The sequence below is a fragment of the Pieris rapae genome, chromosome 9 (genome assembly GCF_905147795.1).
Source record: "Pieris rapae chromosome 9, ilPieRapa1.1, whole genome shotgun sequence".
NCBI classification, from domain to species: domain Eukaryota; kingdom Metazoa; phylum Arthropoda; class Insecta; order Lepidoptera; family Pieridae; genus Pieris; species Pieris rapae.
The window spans coordinates 9,975,338-10,000,000 of record NC_059517.1 but is presented as its reverse complement, the minus strand read 5'-3'; the positions used below and the strand labels follow the sequence as shown (position 1 = coordinate 10,000,000).

Here is a 24,663-nt window from a genome sequence, read left to right as displayed (position 1 = left end):
CCTATTCCTATAAATACTTGATTACAGATACGTTTCTATTACCAACAAAATGGACGTAACTACGGATCGTTGAGCGTAGATGTTGTAGAATTGACTTCTAGAGGTAACATCACCACATCCTTGTGGTTCTCCACTAAGGATAAAGGAGAGAATTGGTACAGAGCTGCTATTTTTCTACCAAATATTACTAGCAGGTGGGTTTTGCTAATCATACTTGCTTATTTATAAAAGCTGCTAAAGAGGGGACGTCAAAAAGATGGGCAGATGGTCTACCGAGAAGATGGAGCAGAATGGGATAAAATTGGGAAGGCCTATGACAAAAGTCAACCTGCCCATAAAACTACGTTATTTTTACCGATTATTTACTTATGAAGTTTTAATTAATAATAATAATAAAGTTTATCAACAGGATTCTCAAGTAAATTCCTTAGGACCTGTAAAATTCTTTAGGAATACACTGAGTATTCAAACGAGTATCAACGAATTTATTAAAATGACATAAATCTGAAGCGAAATTTAAATTTGTAATAAATTTTTAGATACTATTTCCTATTTAAAACTCGCATGGGAATGAGGATCTATTCGGACTCAGCGATAGACGACTTCTCTATGGCACCGGAGTGTTTTGGTCTAAATATAAATGCGACTGAGTTGGGAGATTATAATTATTACGATCCGGTGTTTGAGGAGAAGACTACACCTCATACTGACTTCACTGATACTACTGGTACGTAAAAATCTGTTCTCTAACTTTAAAATTCCTTAAAAAATAAATATATATTTGTAAATAATAAAAAATTTATAAAAAATGCATTACTAACAATTACACATAACGAGCACAGATTGGTCGAAATTCGAATTGACGATGACGTATATGTTTATAAATATTATGACTTTATGACAATTAACGCTCGTCGGGAATGCGACGCCATCTTGCCTAGAGTTGGCGGGTTCTTGAAATTTTGAAAGTTTAATTTGAATTTTTAAAGCCAAGAATAAACTGAAATAAAATATATAGTTACCAATAAATAATCTGAAATATGTGTTCAATGCCTGTGTTGCAAATTATTGGCTTATGGATAAGATTTGTCAAAGTTTAAAAAAAAGGGTTTTTTTTAAATTTCGTTGGATACGCAATAACTTATATTATTAATATATGAGTACTATTAAGTTCAAAGAACTGATTTAACCAATAAAAATGATTGATCTCAATAAAATCTTTAAAAATCTTATCAATTGGGATTCAACGATGTTTATTTTTAGTATACCGCTTCTCAACATGTGGAGCGACTGGTCGGTTAGGCCCCAACCAGACGATGTGCGACTCGGCGTACAAGAATTCCTCTGCATCTGTCACGGTGGTTCATTCACCACCATACAATGGGATACAGGTGTGGGAAGTGCCTAACGAAGGATTGTATACGTAAGTACTTCAAGTTTCCTTAAGTAAAGTTTTTTTTAGTTTTTTTTCTTTTTGAATAGGAATTAGACCAGTCTCGGGGCGTAAACTATGTATGGACACTAAGTGATTTAATATACATATAATATAATCCTAAAAATAAAATAAAAAACCAATTATTTATTTTTATTTATTTATTCACACTTCGTTGCTAGAAAGAAACACAAATAACACAATATATATAAATTACAAGGGATGCAACGGGCGGCCTTATCGCTAACAAGCGATCTCTTCCAGGCAACCCTAGTAAGAAAAGAAAACAATAAATAAAAAAAATGATGAGTCCAAGAAGTGCATAACCAGAAGTTATATAAAAAACAAAATATATTTATATTAATCTATAGAACCTTAATCTAGAGAAAATAAAAAAAATCAATATTAATAACTAACACTAAAAAGCTAATCTTACAGTTTCAAGTACATATAGCAAATAATGAATTACATTTACAAAAAGAACAGGAGATACAAGAATTACACAGGTCACGATTGATCAGGATATGATAAGGTTAGGAAATATTTATATAGAAGAGTTTTAAAAGACGATAGGGAGGAAGCCATTCGTATAGACTCAGGCAGCTTATTCCATAGCCTAATGGCGGAAATCCGAAATGAATTGCCTATGAAGGAAGAGCTGTCTGATGGAATTTCCAATAGACATCTATTGGAAGAGCGTAGCGTATAATTAGAAGGGCCTAAGAATTTGAAATTATCAATAAGTAAGAAACGTGAAATCGCCCAACATATTCCGACATGCGAGACAAAAGTGTCCACGGAAAGAGGAAAAAAGTGCATGCGTACAAAGTACACCTGTCAGAAGTAAAACTTCTTTTTAAATTAATTATTACTAAGGTAAAAGCCCCAATAGATGATCACGACGACTTCCATATGTCAAAAACACAAAGCAATACTTTTGACAAATAGGAGTCAAGATCATAATGTGTATCGTTTCCAAAACTCATACAAAGATTCAGTGTCGCTACTAACCCGTAAATCCTATAAATTTTTGATGTATGGAAGTTTATTTGAGTTTGGTTTCGATAAATAATAATAATAGTAATTCTGATACTTTTACATTTAAACACATTTGTATTTCAAACGTCTTTTAGGTATCTATGGTCCCTTTTTTAACATAAGTCCTCCAAATTCCTCCATTTCTCTCTGCACCGTGCCACTCTCTGCCATGCACTTTGGGCACCAGTTTAGTACTTTTTTGCTCCACATTTCTGTTCCACTTGCCATGTGCCCCGCCCATTTTAAATTATTTATATCGTAACATCTGTTATTTAGTTCTTAAAGCTGTATTCTTTATTTTGTCTATTCTTTCTACCCCATCGTTCCATCGATCTTTGACACACCTGTAGCTTTGTATGCTACGCTTTAGTGGGTGCCTAAGTTTGAGATACATTGGTACAGTTGGCATACAATTATTGAAGAACTTTCTTTTAATTAATGTACTCGTTTTCTTTTTTTCATGACTTCTTCAAATGCCTAAAACCTCTTCCATGCTTTAGCTATTCTTGCGTCTATTTCTTTTATTGCTGCATTGGTCTTGGATATTTTCTGACTGCGAGTATTTTGCTGCGTATTATAAATAATACTGTTACTCATTAGTAGATGAAAAAAACAAAGATTATGAACGTTCAAAAGCTAAGTACTTGTTCTAATACTTTATTGGAATATTTATCGTAAACAAAATTAAGCCGATTAAAATTACGGGATACGATAAATTGTAAACACGGTGGGAGGGAATTAAACTTGACCTGAATTTAAGATGAAAATAATATTTATGGGGGTATTATAAGGTAATAAATCGATTATTTATAATAGTAAGCTGTATAAAACATTGCGTTATGGAATATAATAATTTGTAAATGATCATTAATTTATCACAAAATACATAATTAAAAATATACGTTAGTCACGTGACAGAAAACGGTCAGCACTAGTCTATGACGTAGCATGCTTGTAAATAATGTCTTCGTCTCTCTAATACTTGGTTTTGACACCGTTTGTCATAATGTACATACAATCAGCCTTGTGTGCCTGACTCATCATCTGAGAATGGGTCATGCAGTGAATACTAGGTACAAAGAAAACTAAAGTGGTGAGAAACGCAAGATTTCAGGGTTTTAGATTAAAAGACTTCAGAAAGAAATAGGCCTTTTGATATGTTTTAGGATAATAGCAACAGGTGCCAGTGGGGGCCTAGGCTCCATGTGGGCAGGGGTCTCTCACGGGGCCCAGGCGAGGGGTCTCTTTGAGTTGCATCGCTCTGAGAAAATCTATATGTTGATTGGACAACAGGGACTCAATGCTTGCAAAAAGGTATATGTATAATAATAAATGCATTTTATTGTGGACTTTAAATACTATTATATTTCTTTCATCTCTGTCTTTCTCTCTGCGTGCCGCTCTCCATGTACCTGCTGTTTCCTTAATCTGGTCTATTCACCTAAATTGTTATTTTGCGTTTATTGTACCAGTTTATTACTTTCGTGTTCTTGCCCTTTTATACTTAAGTTTATTTTCCTTATGTCATCTGCCTTATTTATTCTCCTTAATGGTGTATTTTCCTGGATAGATATATTTATGTATAATTAGGAAGGGACGGAGATGGTAGGATTTATTATATCTTTAAAACAATTTGTACTTCTTCCGGAATTATTGTGACTGTGCTTCGCAATTAATTATAAATTAACATCTTTTTTATTTTTAAACAAATGCGAATTGGGGTGACCGCAACATTACAAAAAAATGACAGATCACGGTGACAATTAACAGATGATATTATGCGTCCATTTTAAGTTACTTCTACCATATTTTTAGATACACAGATACAGAGGCTCCGAGTTCTGTATCCGTTTCATGATCAGTGGTCAATATAAAAGGGTAGTAGGTGTTCAGCCTTCTGTGCCTGGCACACGACATCCCCTTTTTGGGCCTAAGGGAAGCTGATTTCCTCACGATGTTTTCCTTCACCGTTCGAATGTAAAATGCGCACATAGGCAGAAAGTCCATTGGTGCCTATGCCGGAAACACGCGACTATTGGAGTCGCGCGCTGAATCTACTGCTTTTTTGTGGAGTGAGGGGAAAATGAGAGGGGGTGATTTACATTGTCATATTCTGAATATGTTTTAAATACAAAAAATTATTTTTTAATATTTCCAGACACTATCAGCCCAAGAGAGCCACGAGTGTTCTCGCAGGGAATCCAACGACACGTACCAGATATTCACCAGCAAAACCCACGAAGTAAGAAACACACACGTCAACGATGGAGGGGGCGGTGGAGGGGGCGCTACTTATGTGTTCTTGGTAAATGCCCTTTAAGTATTAATTTTAGAAACATTTTATTGTTTATAAAAGCTTGCCACCACTCAACACACTTATAGATTGGTACACTCAAATTAAAATAGAATATTTATTGTGACAAGCACTTATAGGTAAACTTAACACACACGAAGAAATTAAACAAAAACGAAATATATTACATATTCAGTTTCTTGATGTTAGTTGGTCAGCATTAGTCACACATGGACACGCAACACAGTTACCCACTGAAGTCCTTCCGAACCAATTCGACTAAGGATTCTTCAAGACCAATTACAAGGTCGGCAACGCACTCTTGAGCTCTCTATCATCAAGAGTGTCCATGGTACCTAACAAAAGATGAGCCTTCTGCCACCTATTCTATAATTAAGTCATAATATTTATCACTGCATTTGGTTTAAGCAAAGTTATAATAGCTAAATTTCTTCATAGTTGGGCAAAAACGGTCGTCCCATACCCCTACTAGTTGGTGGTGGGGGCGGGGGCATATCTGTGGGAGTATTCCGGGATGACAACTCGCAACATGCCCGGGGAAGGACTAACACTACTCCCGAATCTGGATACATGTACGGAACACCCGGGAGAACCTCTGGTATGTTTTTTTATATTAATTAGGTCTGGGCCTCAGATTTCTATCGTGCTTCTATCTATCTATTAGCCAAATAGGTGATCAGCCTGACAGTCGCCGGCAGCTTTTTGGGTCTAAGGCAAGCCGGTTTCCTTCACCGATCGAATGTTAAGGAACACATAGAAAGTCCATTGGTGCAACTGGGGATTGAAACTACGACCTCAGAGATGTTAGGACGTTAGGACACGAAGACAGATAGACACACCAACACTGAATTTTGTGGTATTTATGTTTTGCCAACATTTTTTCGATCACTTCAAAATATTCTTAAAATGCATTGCTCTTACAATGATAGCGTTTTTTTCACAATGAGGTTAATTTGCCTATATTTTTTTATTTAAATATGTTTTCCATCAATACCCATATATATATATAAATAATATTTCATCAATATTATTCTGTAGGTGCTGGAGGAGGCTGGCTCAGCCGCCGTGGACCGATCACACCGGGTTTCGAGGTCGTTCGTGGATCATCATTACAAGAAGGTGGCATTGGCGGCCTCGCGTGCAATGGGGGAGCTCATGGGGGCTTTGGCGGTGGAGGAGGGGGCTGTTTGAGGGGAGGGGGCGGTGGCGGATGGGCTGGTAAGCTTTGATAATAAGTAGACGTAAAAATTAGAAGTACCTAGAAGTAAAGACTTCTCAATGGTAGCTAAGAAAAACGTATGACATATGGCCAGACTTGGGCATTATCTCATCTTTTAAAGTTGAGAACATGCCAACAAGGAATAGAAAAAAGAATGGAGGCTGTAACACTGAGACATCGAAACAGGGCAGAAGAAATAAGATTAACCAAACTAGGACATTATAAAGAAATAAGGCAACTGAAATGGAGCTGGACAGAAATTGGTGGAAACAGATCCAGATGTTTCATCTCTCTCTGATCACTAGCTTTATTTTTAATTTAACTTATTTTGACTAGGTGGCAGCACCCACGATGGCGTTGGCCAGCACGGCGAAGGTGGTTGGTCGTACATAGACAACGCTAGAGCTATCAAAGATTACAGCTCAGCTGGAGTAGCGTTACGGACTGGGCCTGGAGAGGTCCTCATTGTCCCTGCCATACATGTGAGTTTAAACACCTGATTCGTTCAAGTATTATGTAAGCAGATTTTTGTAATTTATCCCCTCCACCTCCTCTTTTCAGCAAAGGTAAGCCCGTCTGTCTTTTGTCTCAAAAATACTTCATAGCTTATACTATTTATTTAGGTTTTCAAATTCCTAGATTTGATCCACACGATCAGAAAGCTATAGCTATCAATAAAATTCTTGATTTAAACCAGACACTCCTCCGATAGCAAAATTTTACAAAATCGGCTTGATAGTTTTTGAGATATCCACAAATGGCTGTGCGTCATTGGATTCATTATGGTCACTGTTCCTTGCGTCTGTTTACACTTGAGTCAGCTATTTTCAACGGTTGGCTCACTTTTTTCTGACTTTAAGTTGAACTGAATTTGTTTTATTAGTTTAATCGAATTTCCAAAACAAGATTCTACCCTCACTTCTCAAATTCCCGTACGTAACAAATGATATCGTATTTTAAGCTATTGCATAGATTTTATCCCGGGCTTTTACCGCGGCGACCAAATCAAGAAATTCCGTAACGAAAATGAAAAAAACAAATACACGATGACGTAATATAGGTGCGGCCAATGCGTATTGGTTAGAGTGGAACAGAACGCATAATGCGTATCCACATCTCTCTGACAAGATTGGTGACGTAGCGTAAGCGCGGCCGATACAGCCGTTAGAGTGAGACACCTATATAGTCATAGGCGTGTTAGTCTGAGTCTGGTAGAGTGGTTGATTGAATTGATTCTACATAAATAAATAAATATAATTTGATAAAAAATTCTATGCAATAGCTTTTTAAATCACTGTTTACTGTGCATGTTATTGTAATAATAAAATGTTCTCAGGCCTGTGGCTGCAATTACCGTTGCGTGGCAATGAACGAGTACAGAAGTGAGGTGAAGTGCTACTGCCCAGCCTCATGGTCTACGGATAGCAGTGACCCAACGAAGTGCATACGTGAGTATCTAAAGTTTATTGAGTAGCAACATCTAATAGGCTAGTAGGTGAACAGTCCTGTGACAAACTCCGTCGACTTTTAGGGTCTATGGCAAACCGGTTTCCTCACAATATTTGTTTCACTGTTAGAGCGAATGTTAAATGTGCCAATAGAAAGTCTATTGGTGTACAGGCGGGGATCGAACCGAAATCTCAGAGAAGAGAGACGTACGCTGAAGTCACTACCAACACTTAATATATATAACATTAAATAAAACTTCACTGATTTGTATATTTAAATTTCTCTAAAGAAGTCCTTTTGCGTTGTCTTAATATAGAATGAATAGCGGCAATGGACAATTGTGTTGGTCAAAATTTTGAGAATACCTATAAGAAAATACGAAATTCCACCAGAAAACTGAGCGTTTAAAGGTAATTTTTGCCGCGCACCACAACTTTGTGGAACTGGCCACTGTTGTATTTCCGAACCAATTCGACTTAGGTCTTTCAAAAAAGGGCATACCAATTCTTAAAAGGCTGGCAACGGACTAGCGAGCTCTCTAGCATTAAGAGTTTCTCTGACGGTTTTACTTTACTTTACTACACTTAATATCAGACGAGCCTCCTGCCCGTTTGCCCCTGTTCTATTAGACCCCAATCATGGCTATTATATTTATGTACATAAAATCTGTGTCATAGATTAAACCGCTTCAAGTATGAAAAAAAGGGTTTTGATGGGATTTCGGCAAGAACAATGGTGTTTCTTTCTGGTCTGGTCAGTGAATAAGACCGAGATGTATCGCCTTAGTGGGCGAAATAATTTTAGTTTAAAAATATTTATAATTTTTCACATTTCTACATGTTTTTAGATAATTAATTTTTTATGTAGTTGAGGAAGCATGGTCCCAAGGCTGGTGGATCCTTGTCATCGTGCTGTGCGTCATCGGATTCGTCTGCATGGTCACCGTTCCCTGCGTCTGTTTACACTTGTGTAAGTAATTTTCAACCTTTCACTCTTTTCTGACTTTATATATCTGAATTTGCTTCATTAGTTTAATCGAATTTACAAAACAGATGAACCCTCACTTCTCAAATTTTGGTTATAGTATTATTATAATGGCCAGGCAAAAACTTAATTTGAGTACGTAGGCACCTAAACTATGATATTTTATACATTTTATATAGGATAAAGAATGATTAATCTATTTACAAAAACATGCCAACGTTTGGCACACTGATACATTGGTACAACTATTATCCGGAACTAACTAATGTGAGATGGCCAAAACGCAATCTTCTGTAAGGAGGGACAAATGAGAGAAAGCCTGGGATATCTAGAGCGTTTAGATTTAAATTTTAAAGATTCATTAAATGATCAACTAATACATCGTACACTGACTTTTATATCATCAGACAGCACAGCCAATTAGGTTTTACGTGGTGAAGAAATGTATCGAAGAATTTTTGTTAGCTAAAGGATTATGTACCTAATAAATACAAGACATAAGCAGTTGATACAATTTTTTATGAAAGAAATATTTTTTTTAGAAAAATGATAAACATTTGTATTTATAAATTTTTATTCACATTCGTAGATAATAAGTATCAGCGAAAGAAAGAAGCAGAGTTGCATCAAAAGAGACTTCTTGAACAGGTATAATATACATTTTCAATATTTTTTATAATTAAAAAAGCCTTGGCCTGATATTTCTGTATCTTTAATAATAAGTAGGTGATCAGCTTTCTAGGTGTCTTTTTATATATACAAATACTCGTGGCGCTAGAACCTTTTAAGTCTAGGCCTTAGCCTTCTGCGCCTCTTGTACTTTACATAATATAGAAATTAAATATTGAGATTATTTAATTTTATTATTTCCATAGGAAGTCCAACTACATAGATTACGCAATGCTCCCGGGGCAGGCGAAAATGCCCTGGGCATGGCCTTCAACCCTCACTACGGAAGCGAAAGCTTCTTCCCCATGGGCGTTGACGTTAAAGGGCTGCCACAGGTCGCCCGGGAAAAACTGAAATTAATAAAGTAAGTTTTTTAATTCTCCGACATATTTTTTATAATATCTTAAGGAGGAACTAACTAGGAGAAATATCGTTTGATAAAATTTAAATAGAACACAAGAACAAAGTGGCTTCGCCTTAATAAAGACTGTTATTAAGTATTATTATTACTGTTATTAATATTAAGTAATTATTCCAAACTATGAAACTTTAAAATAACAACACAAATCAAATTAAATTATGTTCTCAAAAGTAAGAGTCAATGATTAAGTAAGAATATCAATGATTAACCAAAGCAACAATGTAAATCAATTGACTCCATCGGAACAGTTCTTAATAATCTGAGTATTCCCTGATACGTTCGTTATATGTTCTTACGATTGGTTTCAATATTTAACCTTATAGATTAATCTATGAAAAATATGGCGGTCACTGTAGAATACAGTATCAGGGCCGACGACGTGGGGTTGTGGTAATTGTTGCACACTCCCTTGAGAGGGGTGAGCTTAGGACCGCTCAGGGTGCATGCCCCCTTTGGGTGGTTTATTTTCGCACCCTACTGATACAGGGGGGTACGGGGTAGGGCATATAGCCCTTGGTAGGGGGGAGCAGCGCGCGAGGAGACATAGGCTCTACTTGCAGGGGGGTTAAGCAATATTGTTTTACATCTGATGTTAAGTGATGCCCATGAAGACACATTGCTAGAGAGCTCGCAAGTACGTTGCCGATTGTACAGATATAAACTAAGATTTAAATTCCCAGGGCGTTAGGCCAAGGTGCTTTCGGAGAGGTGTACCAAGGTCTCTACAAACACCAACCAGGGGACACAGTAGAAATGCCCGTTGCTGTCAAAACCCTGCCAGAACTGTCTACTGGCCAGGCGGAATCCGACTTCCTCATGGAGGCAGCCATCATGGCCAAATTCAACCATCCAAACATTGTTCATATTATTGGTGTCTGCTTTGATCGTCATCCCAGGTGAGAAATATTATTTTAAATTGTTTTTGTATCATTTATGTTGTCATTATAAATATAATGGTCATACATTTTTGAAAACTTGTAACATATATGTAGATATAGCATAACGTATAATGTGGTGAACTTCGAAAAATAAATAAATATATTATTTATAAACTCGCTACAGTATAATGCAATTTCGTCTTTATTCGCTACTGTTGTGGTGTATTTTACAATGGACTTAGTGTTGTGTTTTCTAGACAAGTTGAAATTTCTCAGTACCGTGATTAGTCCACAATAATAATTTTCCAAAATTATCGTATACACATGTGAATATCGTATATACATATGGGGTCAAGTGCAGGCGCTAATTACAGGCACATTTCTGGTTGCCTTGCTGACCCAGTACTTTCCTCAAGAAATAAATATATCAGTTCATTCCTCAACGAATAAATGTATTATTACAGAGACTAAACTCCTGGCAGTATTAAAGGTATAAGGGACCAATCTTTTAAAATTTGTTTTAGACTTCTATTTATAATTTTTTTTATATTTTCATTACTACGTAGTTCACGATTATTGTTAATACTGTATATGATAATTATACATATTTAAGAGACCTTTAAGAATCTTGCCAAAAACAAAGTAAAGTTAAAGATTTAAGATATTTCAGTTTTTAAACTATTTGTAGCTGTAGCGATGTCGCCGGATTTTTTTAAAGATTTTATCCAAATTCAAGTGTGTTAATAAAGTGATGTTATCTTAAATGTCTTCCATATATTTAATAACAACTATCTTTGTAGGTTCATAGTTCTGGAGCTGTTAGGCGGTGGTGATCTGAAGCAGTTCCTTCGGGACAACAGACCCAAACCCGATAGAGCCAGTGCCCTCACCATGAAAGACCTCATCCTCTGCTCCCACGACATTTGTAAGGGGTGCAAATACTTGGAATCTCAGAGATTTATACATCGGTATGTAAAAGTTTGCAGAGATATATCACTAGTCATAGACAAAAATATTTTGAGGGAGGCGTTACCCGCCAACCTCAGCGAATGTGTTTAGGTCACGTGACGCAGTGTAACCTAATTTCCGTAGAATTTGTAATATACTATTTTAAATAATTTTATATGACAGTAGCTATTAATGAGTAGTTAATAGTAGTTTTTGTCAAGTTATATAAACGTTGTATTTATTAAAAAAAATGTTTCTCTTTAAATCTTAAACTAAAATACTGTGAACAGATGCTCCTTAAATATATAGATATTAGTTTGTCGTTACTGAGTCACGATGGAAAGATTTTTTTTATAAATTTTGTTAGAACATATGCATATTTAAAATTAAGGTGACTAAATAAGTACCCCGATTGTCTATGACCCAACATTATGCTACCTCTCACAGGGACATAGCAGCTCGAAATTGCCTACTTACATCCCGGGGACCCGGTCGTGTCTGCAAAATTGCAGACTTCGGTATGGCCCGGGACATATACCGAGCTGATTATTACCGGAAAGGGGGCAAGGCAATGTTGCCCATAAAGTGGATGCCGCCAGAGGCCTATATGGACGGCGTCTTTACAGCTAGAACCGATGTTTGGTGAGTTGCTAGGATTTTATGTTTTTATACATCTTTCCTTAAAGCAGTGTTGGATTTAGGGGAGGGAAACTGGGGCTACTGCCCCACAAAATAGGAGAGGAGAGAACACTAGTAAACAATTTTTTTTTCATTTTATTTGGAAAATAATAATAGTTTTAAATAATTCCCATTATTTATTTTTGTTTTGGACATTTTGGCCAAGACCATCAACATGGATAGCTAAGTTGAAAATATTATATTTATGTAAACACTTAATTCAAATGTATTTATTGTTTTAGGTCCTTTGGAGTATTACTCTGGGAGGTATTTTCTCTCGGCGTGATGCCGTATACAGGGTGTTCCAATAGGGAAGTGATGCAACTTGTCTCTGGGGGCGGAAGACTTGATAAACCCTATGGTACGACTGAATTTTAAATATAAAGGAACTAGTACTAGAATAAAAAAACAGAATCAGTTGAAATGTATAAAGATCTTTATTTCTCATTCCAAAAAAAAATTACATGAGAAACTTAATATTAATTTATATATATACGAGCGAGATACACGTCGCCATTACTTGTCTCAATTTTAGTCTACTGCATTTACTCTAACATGCATCTTTAATGCATGCTAGAGTTAACACATGTACGAATGTGTTTACTACGTACTAATGATACATAAAATATGTGACTACCCTCTTTAACAACTCTATCTGAAAATAAAAAAATAATACATATATAATAATTTACTACTTATACGTGCTCACTAGAATTAAAAAAAAAACAAAATCAGACGCGTAGGTAAGTTTAAAGGCCGTTGTTCTCAGGTTGCCCCTCTGACGTATACCGTTTGATGTGCGAGTGCTGGAATCCAAATCCTGACGAACGGCCATCGTTTGCGCAAATGTTTGATCGCCTGCAGAGGTTCATGCAGGTAAGTCACCACATTTTTTGATGTGAAACATCTATAGCCGCACGTAAAACCGATTTCTGGCGTGGCGACGCATGCCGTGGCGACGCATCGCCACGCTATATGATATACAGTCTAAATGCAGTAGTAAATTTCACATTTAAAAATATTTAATGAATATAATGTTTATTCAACAAGTGGTCATCGTTATCTGGAAAAAAATCGTAATATTTTATTTTATCATTATGACATATTTAGTTCCTATCACAATCTGTTCTTTTCTGCATATTACTTTTACAAAATAATTTCGATGTTTCACATCTGCCAGGCGTCCCGTGACAGCTCACATTTTTTTATTATTATTTGATTTATAAATCTAAATAAATTCGTAATTAAGTGAATTCAATTGAAAATTATGCCCAAAAGTATACATTAAACTAAGTTTTGTTTGTAGTTTGACAGAGTAGTGTGTGTTTGTGTGTCAGCTAGTGTAAAAGTGTTGAGCATCTGTAGAATGGATTTTAAAAGGCCGTCAGCGACTTGAGCCCCTTTGTTCGTGGTTATATCTTCAATCTCATAGCATCTCAAAACATATTTCAACCATATTTTCCCTTCACCAGGATCCAGAAATAACCAACGCACCATTACCAATGATGCGGTCTCTGATACCACTACACAACGATCGCTACTTTGATAATCTCAACGGAATAACGGTATGTATCCAAATGTCTACCCTCATTTTTTATCGATTTCTGCCCAAAAAGTTTTTTATGAATAATTTGGGGTGTTTTAACAAGATTCATAAAGCCATCAAGATTTAATGAAAGGTTTAACTAAACATTCTTAACTTCAAATGAGTCATTAGGTTAAACAGACGATTAAATTAAATCTACTAATCTTATTTTATAACAGTGTCTTTCTTTTTCAAATGTTTTCGCTCTGGCTACTAGAAGCAAGTAATAGTTTTTTTTTTCTCGATGTTAGTTACCTTGCGTGCTTGTGCCGCATGACATTTGGCTACTAATTTTTTAAATTATCGTCCTGTCCTCAAACGCGTAGTTTTAGACACCCTGTAGATAGAGATACGTTGAAAGGATCATTGCATGGTTTTCTTAATTCACGGATTTACACCATAATGCATTTCAAAGTATCTCGTTTTTATCGGATTCAAACGTGTTTACTTGCGTAGTAGCTATAGCGGGAATTACCTTCTATAAATCCTTTATTGAGCTTTATAAAAGTATTTTAATTTTGATAAGATAACGGTTTTTAAAATCTACATTGTAATTGGATATTTCTATTTCTCTTACTTTTGGCACAAACATTTTGGTTGATACATAAAAAGTAAAAGCAAATAATTTTTATAAAGCTTAATTTTTTCGAATGCACGATTAGCCTAAAGTGAAGATACAGGGTGGTATATAATTCTTGTTGTGATCTATGGCCTAACTACAAAAATTACTAAATTAAGTCAATTGTTACTCTATGAAAATATACAGATTTCTCTATATACGCTATTACTTTCAATTGTTAGGAATTCTAAACTTCATGAATGTACCACAGAAAATATAAATGAAAATGATTATCATGCAATACAGTTGTTTGCCGTTTCAATTAAAGTTTTTCGATCTGAATTAACGAGTTTGTAAAAAAAAGTAAGAAATAAGACCATAGATCATGAACTTCTCCTCCCTGCATACTTCACTAACCGCTGTGTTGGCAGCGCTCGTCAGCGTGTGACTACCTGGTCCCGATGTCACCCCAGGAGCAGACTCCAGACGATAGGTAACGCTCGATAAATAATCGTAACCATCTCATTAAAAAAATACAACTCAAGCAAAAATAGATCACAGTATAGAGTTTGATTTACTGATCCATGTAAGGTATGGGTTAAACTTATTATAAATAGGTAAAATCATTAGGTATCAAAATCAATAGAGGCGGTGACGAGAAAAATTTAACTTTAAACGTGAAAACGTTAGATATATTTTAATTTTTTTATTTACCACCAAACTTTGAGAGCGGGTGTTTACCAGGGAAGAATATTGGGCCCTAAATATTTTATTAATTATTTAAACACATGCTAGGAATGTAAATAATTGAAGATGGTTATGAGTATTTTACAAGTAAATTTTAATATTTCTATTTCTTATCTTGTAACAGATCAAATTTCTATAGCACTTCCCTTTTAATTTTGATGTTGTCCAGGTGAAACTAGGTAGTGCGGAGTTATTTTTGTATTTCTTCAATTAGTAAATTGAAGTCTAAATTATAAAAGACAAAAATAGCTCTGCAATATATTTAAAACTAAATATTCCCAAACGCATCATTACTAACGCACACATTATCATCTCGAATGATAAAACATTTTGAAGTTTGGGAAAACTTAGATTCAAATGCTCCAACGACAGAGCGCGAGAGGCATGCTTAGAGCCCCTTTCAGTCCTTTAACTAAGAAAATAAAATCGAAATAAACATGTAAACTCTAGTTTTAACTACCTATAACTATTGCAAAAATTACGAGTATAATAAAATGCAGTACAATCAATCTCAGCTTTTTTGAAAGAAAGCTTAGTTTGTGTACGCAATTTGTAAAATACATATATTATGTATAGCTCAACGGGTCCGTTGGTTCCTCATAGCAAAGCGCCAACGGCGACATCGGACAGCCCAAAAATGGAGGATTCACCATATCCACCTCTACTGAAAGGTACGTACAAAGTCTGGCGATAACGAAGACTTCCGTTGATCACTTGTCTAGATCTTCCTTTTTAAAGTATATATATATATTGCGCCAATGGACTTTCTTTCTATGTGCGCATTTAATATACGCTCGAACGGTGAAGGGAAACATCGTGAGGAAACTGACATGTCTTAGATTAAAAAAGTCGACGGCTTGTACCAGGCTCAGGCTGATACTATTAGATTGAAAATGATCTTGAAACAGAATCAGACATAAGAGGCTAGTTGTTATGGCGCTACTAATTTGTTTTTTTTTATATACCTATTATAGAAAGTTATCTTTAAATTAGTCTTTGAACAGCTCAGCGAAATTGTCTGGTATTATCCAAAATAATATCATGCTATATTGACAGATTGAAGTGAACTGAGAATCTTTTATTTTTAGCATCACAAGAATATGGCAACATTCCAATGGCATCCAAGACCGGCGGGACCGGAAGGGGGGAGGCCTTTACTGCTTCCGGCGCCGAGACTCGGACCAGCACAAAGTTTCTGCAGTCTAATTCTACAGACAGGTAACTCATATCAAAGAGGATAGGATCGACTATTCAATCATTTGCATATTTTCTTAAACAAAACCTTCCGTTTTTTTAGGTTGCTAAGTTCAATAGAGGGGGCGTCCCTGGATAGAGAATTTGAGACAGAGGCAGACGACAAGCCGATCATCTGGGAAACATCGTTCATTGAAACCAACAAGCATGCCAATGAACAAAAACCGAACAACGATAATGGACCTACAGTAAGACATTTTGCTGTTTTTTTTAATAAATTGTAAATTTGACTTTAGTGTACAAAATATGAACATTAAAACTGTTTTAGGTTGATAAGCTTATAAGCATAACTCCGACATCGCCAAAACCACCAGAAAATGCACTTACAAAAGCCATAGATAGCAAAACCCCAGATAAAAATAAAATATTAGAGAAAAACAAATTAGTTACAGACAAAATTGCCGACAATAATAAAATAAACACCGATAAGAATTCGCTCACTGCTGATAAAAACAAACTCACTGCCGATAAAAACCTGCTCTTACCTGATAAAAACAAAAATACTCTTGCGGTCGACAAGAAATCGGCTCCTATTGCTTCTCCGGATCCGCCGCGTATCAACGCTTGGGTTAAGGACCCTCCAAAACCAATGCCAAAACCAAAACCACTCTGCCTAGATGCCGCACAGTTAGAACAGAATTTGAACGCACTTAAAAAGAATAGTGGATCAGTTAATCTTACCACTATGAACATAGTTCCATCATACATAAACGTTGTGACACCTAATAAGTTATCAGAATCGAAAACCATTCAAATAGACCCCAAGAAAGCTGTCATACATGACCTACCCTCAGAAAATGAAGAAAAGAGCAAATTAAAACAATCAAGTTCGGCTGCTAGTTTATTGAATGGACCCCTCACTGACGTTCCATATGCTGACAGTGACAACACGTCATCTAGCTCCGGGAGTATGGCGGGAAATGCCAGAAATAAAAGCTATCCAGACATCAACGTTGTCAACGGTAAAACCAAAATAAAGAAACAGGGTAGCGAAGGAGACAAAGTCGAGGATGTGGAAATCAGTTGTTAGATCCCAAGATGGCCGCTTGACAGCTGCCAATGTCAAGTGTCAGTGTCGCCGTTTTACAGACTATACAAACAAATTATACTAGTTGTTGTAAATATTGATGTTTAAAATGCGTTTTGATTTTGATGAATATATTTTTGTTAGACGTTGTACAAAATGATTTATTAAGTATAATTTAAGGCTTTCAGATGCTTTTAGTGTAAAAATAGTTTAATGCTCATATTTGCTCAATGTTTTGCGTGAGAACAATAAATTTTTCTACGTGTATGTTGTTTTCTTACTGTTTTAAACGAATTGCTTGTAGCATTTTAATGAGTTAGCGTAGGTAATTGGTGAAATTGGATGTTCTATTAATATCAGTAACGTAACGCACATCGCATAAAGTATAGTAACAATTAAAATAGGCCAACTTTTTTATCCATTCCTTGTTTTAGATTTGGAAACTTTTCGCACACGTTTAAAGACCAAACAGGAAACGGTCTATCGATTTGTTAAGGTAAAAGGCTTTTGTGGACACGTTATGAGTAATTTTCTACTAAATAGCGAAAAGTTTTCGAATCTCTTTAACACTGTAACATAGAAAATATGTAGTGCTTAAAATTGTAAATAAAAAGTAATAATTTGTAAACATCCGCCCTGCGACAAAGGCAAATGTCGAGTAGTTTTAAAATAGTTTAAATGCATGTAAAGGTGTCAAAATGTGAGACTTTGACTTACTATTGAAATTATTGATATCTCTTTCTAATACATTGCAAATTAATTGATTTAAGTTACAGGAAAGAGATAACAGTATGTCACAATTTCACAGATTTAATTGGGCCCCCCGTGCCGCCAGTTTTGTGTCAAATATTCTAATATACATAATATTTATTGATATATGTATTGAAGTATGTGTTTAATCACAATTGGATGCTTTAATTAAATTTTAAGATAGTGTAAGAGAAGTTTAAAAACATATAATTTTTTTCTGTTCTTAGTAGTGCCAGAGTTTTTGCCTCTACGCATTTATTTTTTTCGAGGCATGAAACAACAGGGTATAGTGTTATTTTGGGGTGTTTCCAAAAATCAAATTTTATTATTGAAATAATTTGGAATTTTAATATTAGATATTCCCTATTGTTATTTGGTTCCTAATTTAAAATAGTTCCTAAATCCCGTTTTGTTAATGATAGCAATTTAAATGTATTATTGTCCAGCTATTTTGTCTACATTTTAATTAAAAGCAAATAAACTAAGAGTTGTATTACCATTTCTAAAAATTTCCGTCTCATTAGCGCAGAACTTTTTTTTCAGTCCCTTGTCTAAACTGAAACACTTAAATCAAACTGTAAATACGAATCGGGACTTAGCACTAAGTATGACTTACGTGTGTCATATCCAATCATGACATGCAAGAGACTTTTATGACTAAGCTCCTTAGGTACTAGGATGGGAATTGAAATGTCAGCTGTCAAAAACTGACGTAATTTTTTACCGTAGGCAACTGCATAAACTTTGACACGGCGTTTTTGGTGATCTTAAGTGTCACGTGACCTATTTGTTGACGGTGGCAAGTTCCACTCTTACGATACCTCTGGTAATATAACCCTTAGTTTAACCGAATAACGTTTGATCGTCACTTTCAGTTGCTCAATATAGAAAATTAATTTCTAATATTTTTGTTAATTATATTGTGTATGAAGGTTGTGATTAAAACTTAGACCGCTCGAAAGAATTACAGTTCCTTTATAGTCGGAAGAAATAGGGGCAAAGGTTTTTTTAAATCTAAAAAAACCTATGTCGCTGTTTAAATCAGACGCAAGTGACTTTGAAATGTTATTCTAATTTATTGTATCAGATTTATTGTCTACAAGAGTGCTTTCTATTTTTAATTTTAATAATACTTTTATAATGACTTTGCAAAGTAAGCTGTGAACTTTAATCATTTTGATCTCTTTTGATGTACTAAAGTTTAAAACAAAAAACACGTTTCTAATGTGTTTATTTGAAGTGAAACAATTGTGAACGCATCATAATAATTAATCAATTAAAAAACTGAATCGATAAAATTTACCGATAGTTTTAAGTGCTTTGTTGATGCGGTAAACCGTATCTGTTGTGTTGTGTATTACGAGAAGATATAATTTATGGGCCAAAATATTTTTATATGTATGTTACGCTCGATAGCAATTTGCAATGATGTTCCACTGTTAATGTAAAAGTATGCTGAGCACGGAGTAGATAAATAGGATTGAAAGGCACTACAAGCGATTCGCACGCATTAAGCCTGCCACGTGGTTATACAATCACTAATATGGATTAGTACAGAATTTGACATTAGATCTTTATTTTTATCTATTCTGTGGTGAACAATTTTAACTTGGTCCAATTACGAGTCATGTATAGAATATAGCAGTGCAGTGAATATACTCAAATTAACCTTCAAAGTTGCCATCATTTCCCCTTACTAAATGTCTCTTCCAGTATTTATTTTTAATAGATTTTCTAATATAATGAATATTTACAAATAGTAACGATTATTTTCATCCAGGACATGATATCTGACATGTAACTGACGTTTCTAGCTACCATGATGTTAGGGAGGGAGAACCTGCTATCGAGCGGATTTCAAATTTGAACCCTGCTAAATCAGACGAAGCGGTCTTTGTTAGTTCGAATCGTTGAGGGAACGACTCCAACAGAATTGAGACAAAACGCTAAAACTTGCGTTATCTATCTCTCTCTTTTGTTGGAGTCTCATGCTGGAAAGGGACAGCCTTATCCCTCTCGGTCAGAATTGTTGAAACAACGAAATTGATTTGCATCGCAAATTATTTTATTTTTCAAATATCAAATTGTAAACATAGAGTAAATTTATAATATATGGATAATTGTAATGTTCATAAGAGATTATGAGCGAAATGTATTGGTTATCGCAAATAAATTAATAAATGTATGAATTGTTCTTTTATTTTAAATAAAACGCCATATTAGGATATGGAATGGATCGATTTTTGTTCATTATTTTTAAATATAAAGAAGGGGATCTGTATTATGTCTTGATTATCTATCTATTACTTTACGCCTGTAAAGTGTGAAATAGAGAAATATCTAGAGCCAGTTCCTTGTCAAGATTTCCTTCCTTTAGTAGAAACGCACAACTATGGCGTGGACAACAGCCTACTAAGAAAAGGCTAACATTCTTTGTCATATGAGAACCATAATTCTTCCTAATCTCACTTTTATATAATATTTGTGATTTAAATGAAAAAGAAAACATTTAATACATTTCTTTATTTCCCATCAAAACAATTATGAAATGCTTAACATCAATTACAAAAAATCTACGCTTACAGCGAACACCATGGAAATTATACAGGTAAAGCCGGGTTTACCACTAGTTTGCTGACATCTAAATATAGATCTTACATTAAAAATTGCGTAACTATATTGATGAGAAAAACAAAATCGGGAATTAAAATCTCATTAACAGAACGTAAAAATTAATTTGTACAAAATACTGAAGCTGGAGAAATGAGTTACTTTAATCGTTTTATATATTATATAAAATCCCAAAAAGATATAATTGACTTTTGAATACAAAACTTGTAGATATGACTGAAAACTTTGTATACAAAAACATATTGAGTGTATACAAAAACTTTAGTGACGTAACAGCAGTCGTGTCATATTCATTATTAACTGTCAGATAATTACAAATTTGGAGAATCGAAATCGTTCAAAGTAACTCAATTCGTTATTCACTTACTTTACATAGAAATCATACGCTAATATGAGTATTTTAATACAATATAAAAATATAAATAATTCCAAAATAAATCATTGCATTTAATTATGACAAGCTTTACAACAGAACAGTTCACACATTTTGTAGGTTGCCAGTTTATGTACAGACACGATAATAACCGCACGGTTTCTTGATTCAAGTCATTGATATTCTACAGAGTACATTTGAAAGCCTGTATATAGAAAAATTACGCCTTATGAATATAGAAACCGGATATGAGTAAAAAACAATAGACTAAAGAATAAAAAAAGGTATTAATGTAAAGGTATAATATATGTACTAATTTACAACTTGGCAACCCTAAAATAAATGAACAACTTTAACGCCACATATAATTTAGAAACTTAAATAGTTCATCTTGAAACTTATCACATCTTTTATTTAGCCACAGACAAAAAAATTAAAGCCTTAACACAATTTTGAAAAAAATTCATGTGATGTGTATTATTGCACTAAAAATCTAAGCTAGTTATAACTAACAAATTAACTCGATGTTTATGATATGAGCAATACACTCGCGAGCATTTAATTCGTTTTTTTTATACTTTGATTGCACGCAAATATACCATATTATATATATATTGGCCCTTTAAACAATTAGCTTAAACATTATCCTACGTACGATTTAATAAGATATTAAATATTCTAAACGGGGGAATCAAATACAAACTGTAAAATAATATAAAAATTCCGTGCATGTATGTTGTATATTTTGTGCGAAAAAACAAAAATTCCCTACAAGCGAGCTTACGGAATCTCGCAAACTTTTAATATTTTCAAAATTGGCGGCAGCTGAGACAGTCATCTGTCATGCGGACATATTTAAGCGGCTCGCACATGACAGTCTTTTGACAACTGACATTACCTACTACTAGACATATTAAAGCAAATCGGGTACATTAAAAACAACTATCACATTGGCGTTTCGCCTAAAAATCGTTATCGCTCGAAGCATCGTAGGATTCATTTATTTGCGCCGGCGGAGGCTGGTAACGAAGATTCGGCGACAAAACTTGCCCATGGAACGACTGCGAACGTAGGACGTTGCTGAAATTAAAAGTATATTTTCTTCATACACGATTTATCTATAATTTATTTGTTTTTTTTTATAAAAATAGGTAAAGCCAAAAAGTAGAAATAGTTTTGATACAGATACCGGTACTTCTAAGTTATAACCGCGTAGGAATAAGGCAATCACAAAAACCTTTATATATAAAGTTTTAAAACCTCAGCTATACTATATCTTTTAAAAACGAATCATACTTAAAATCTATGACTATGATTAATATATAAGAAAACCATTTAAAAAGTAATAACTATACCAAGGCAATATAATATAACCCTCCAACCATCTACAAGTAACAATACAAGTCACAAGTCAATAATAATTATAACAGACAAAAAAACAGATACTTACATTAAAATATTATTTACAAACATGAAATAATGGTTGTAGGCAATAAAAAACCGTACCTAATTTCAAGCACAGTATAAAAAGTGAAAACAACTCCTAATCTTGGAGTGTGATTTAAAATAAAATAAGCACCAATGACTCCTAATGCAATCTGGCAACCAACCAAAAATCTGATACACTAAAACTTGTGTGTTAAACTTCCATTTAATTTCCACCGCTAGCATTATTTAAAGCGAAAAGCAATATGATTAGTGAATAGTGCATATATTAATTAATATTAATAACCCCTAATTCCCAGAACTGTCAAATTGACATTTGACTAACCTCTTTCATACAAGATGGCCGCCGTTACAGTTTAGCCAGAATTGTATGCATAATGGGAACTGTCACGCTCTAAAATTTTCAAAAACCAATTTTTAAAAAATACAATACAAATAAATTATAAGACATTACTTATATAAAGCCATTGCATCATATTTGATGAAACAAAAAATAAATAAAGATTAAATCGTTTTTCATATGTCCATGGTTTTATTACCATAATATGGTAATAATAATATAAATAATATAATTTTAATATCCACGAATCATTTATTATCTCCTAGTTGAAAGAGCAGTAGTTGAATTACCACAGACAACACAAGGGTGAGGCAAAAGACAGAACGGACAATAAAAAACTATTTGTTCGTTACCTCGCAGTCTTGGGCGGGGTTTTCGACTTGCCGAGAGCCGCGGCTTTCCTCGGATCGTATGACGCCCTGCGTTTCCACTTCTCTAATTCTTGTTTCTTTTGTTCTGAAAGAACGATTATGTTATTTCTAATACATTAGAAGAAAATCGGGCTGTTATATTAAAAATTTGAAAATCAATACAGAGCCACCAGTGCCGCTCAAACAATATATTAAAACTATGTTATAAGGTTCTTATATATAGTCCCCGGCACGTTAGTTGGCTAGGTTTTGGCGTAGTGGGGGCAAGTTCGCGCATCGTACACTTAGTGGAACAAAAACTGTTCACTTTTATTGATTGTCATTATGGTTATTGCTATCATTTATTTTTAATCTTGTATATAAACAAACCAGAGGAATTCGTGACATTTATTAGGTGTTATAAATAAAACATAATATGCATTTTTTAATTAAGTAAAAAAAAAATTATTATTAAAAATTATTTTAATAATATATAATTAGTATTTTAATTAAATTGTTCTGGCATGTCTGCGTAAAACGGTATTTGGTCCTGGCATTGTAATAAACGTTACAAAAACTAAATTTAAAACAACAACAATTAACAAAACCAAAACAAAATCAAAACTTAATTTAAAACTGAACTCGTACCAAAAAGTCAACAAAACAAATGGTACAACTTTCGTGCCGGCAAGTGTAATCGAAATGTAAACGCGGTGCGGGAGGCAAGGGTCGACTAACGCACCAATAGCGCGCTGTGATCGGCGCTACGTCATACCCCGCGTCCCGCTTCACCACCAAAGAGACCTAAAAACGACTTCTGCGCATCTAACGACTCTTGCCAAGTTACGTGCCGAAAATTATACTAGTATAGTATTATATACTAGAATTGCGTGGTCGTGAGCTCCAGGAAACTTACCCATTTCATAGTGCTGAGCGCTTCCCTTACTGACTGGTCGTTCATTTAGCACTCCAACATAAGTCTTACTCGGATCTCTTCGTAGGAACGTCTTTGGAGAATTCTCGGCTTTGTATTTAGATATATCCATATAACGGGGCTGGATTTCTTTAGGCTTTTTATGTCCAATTGAGGTTGTTGAAGATGACATGGAGAAATCACCACTGTATCTACAAAAAAGGTGTAACAACAGATTACTCTAATGCACTTTATTACAACATTTTTTTACGCCAAGGTAATTCTTATGTAAGATACATACTTGTTAATACTAAAAAGTGAATTATTCACTTAAGAAACTTAAATGATGGGTTTTAGGAAGAAATCATTAGGAATTTGTTAACGAAACACAGTGAGTAAATTCTCAGAATATATAATGAAAAACGTGGAGGATAACCTCCTCGAAAATAATTTCGAATTTCCCTTAGCAAACTTATTGCCCCCTTGTGGGGCGTGGGTGCAACATTTGTAAACACTGCTTTACGGGAAAGCAGTATTGGTACTAAGAAATGTTACTAACGAGTGCGCACAAATTTGCCAATTTTAATTAAAGAAATAATAGTTCTATTTATATTAATAAAAAGGTACAATTTAATGTACTTAATTTAATAAGTTTAAA

General features: G+C 34.5%; 2 protein-coding genes across 4 annotated transcripts in view; one reads left to right on the top strand and one right to left on the bottom strand.

Moving 5' to 3' along the window:
- The window catches only part of LOC110999387 (ALK tyrosine kinase receptor), a 30,230-nt gene extending 10,089 nt beyond the window's left edge, over positions 1 to 20,141 (top strand). Inside the window, exons 8-30 of the mRNA XM_045629562.1 lie at positions 28 to 194; positions 540 to 727; positions 1,264 to 1,423; positions 3,637 to 3,784; positions 4,629 to 4,775; positions 5,223 to 5,382; positions 5,823 to 6,002; positions 6,340 to 6,485; positions 7,340 to 7,451; positions 8,320 to 8,421; positions 9,026 to 9,084; positions 9,312 to 9,469; positions 10,207 to 10,422; positions 11,205 to 11,372; positions 11,800 to 11,994; positions 12,273 to 12,391; positions 12,800 to 12,906; positions 13,503 to 13,595; positions 14,606 to 14,667; positions 15,498 to 15,592; positions 16,010 to 16,139; positions 16,219 to 16,363; positions 16,444 to 20,141. Of these exons, the coding sequence (XP_045485518.1) occupies positions 28 to 194; positions 540 to 727; positions 1,264 to 1,423; positions 3,637 to 3,784; positions 4,629 to 4,775; positions 5,223 to 5,382; positions 5,823 to 6,002; positions 6,340 to 6,485; positions 7,340 to 7,451; positions 8,320 to 8,421; positions 9,026 to 9,084; positions 9,312 to 9,469; positions 10,207 to 10,422; positions 11,205 to 11,372; positions 11,800 to 11,994; positions 12,273 to 12,391; positions 12,800 to 12,906; positions 13,503 to 13,595; positions 14,606 to 14,667; positions 15,498 to 15,592; positions 16,010 to 16,139; positions 16,219 to 16,363; positions 16,444 to 17,205 (3,819 nt within the window). The 3' untranslated portion in view covers positions 17,206 to 20,141. The remainder of the gene's footprint in view (positions 1 to 27; positions 195 to 539; positions 728 to 1,263; positions 1,424 to 3,636; positions 3,785 to 4,628; positions 4,776 to 5,222; positions 5,383 to 5,822; positions 6,003 to 6,339; positions 6,486 to 7,339; positions 7,452 to 8,319; positions 8,422 to 9,025; positions 9,085 to 9,311; positions 9,470 to 10,206; positions 10,423 to 11,204; positions 11,373 to 11,799; positions 11,995 to 12,272; positions 12,392 to 12,799; positions 12,907 to 13,502; positions 13,596 to 14,605; positions 14,668 to 15,497; positions 15,593 to 16,009; positions 16,140 to 16,218; positions 16,364 to 16,443) is intronic.
- Positions 20,142 to 20,460: 319 nt separating this feature from the next.
- Positions 20,461 to 24,663, bottom strand: part of LOC110999389 — a 38,369-nt gene continuing 34,166 nt past the window's right edge. For 2 of the 3 annotated variants that reach the window (XM_045629563.1, XM_045629564.1), the window contains exons 8-10: positions 24,009 to 24,217; positions 23,096 to 23,198; positions 20,461 to 22,036 (exon numbers count right to left, since the gene is read on the bottom strand). In XM_045629563.1, the coding sequence (XP_045485519.1) occupies positions 21,919 to 22,036; positions 23,096 to 23,198; positions 24,009 to 24,217 (430 nt within the window). In that variant the 3' untranslated portion in view covers positions 20,461 to 21,918. Of the gene's footprint in view, positions 22,037 to 22,727; positions 22,797 to 23,095; positions 23,199 to 24,008; positions 24,218 to 24,663 lie in introns of all 3 variants that reach the window. The other variant, XR_006750432.1, reaches the window with a different exon arrangement.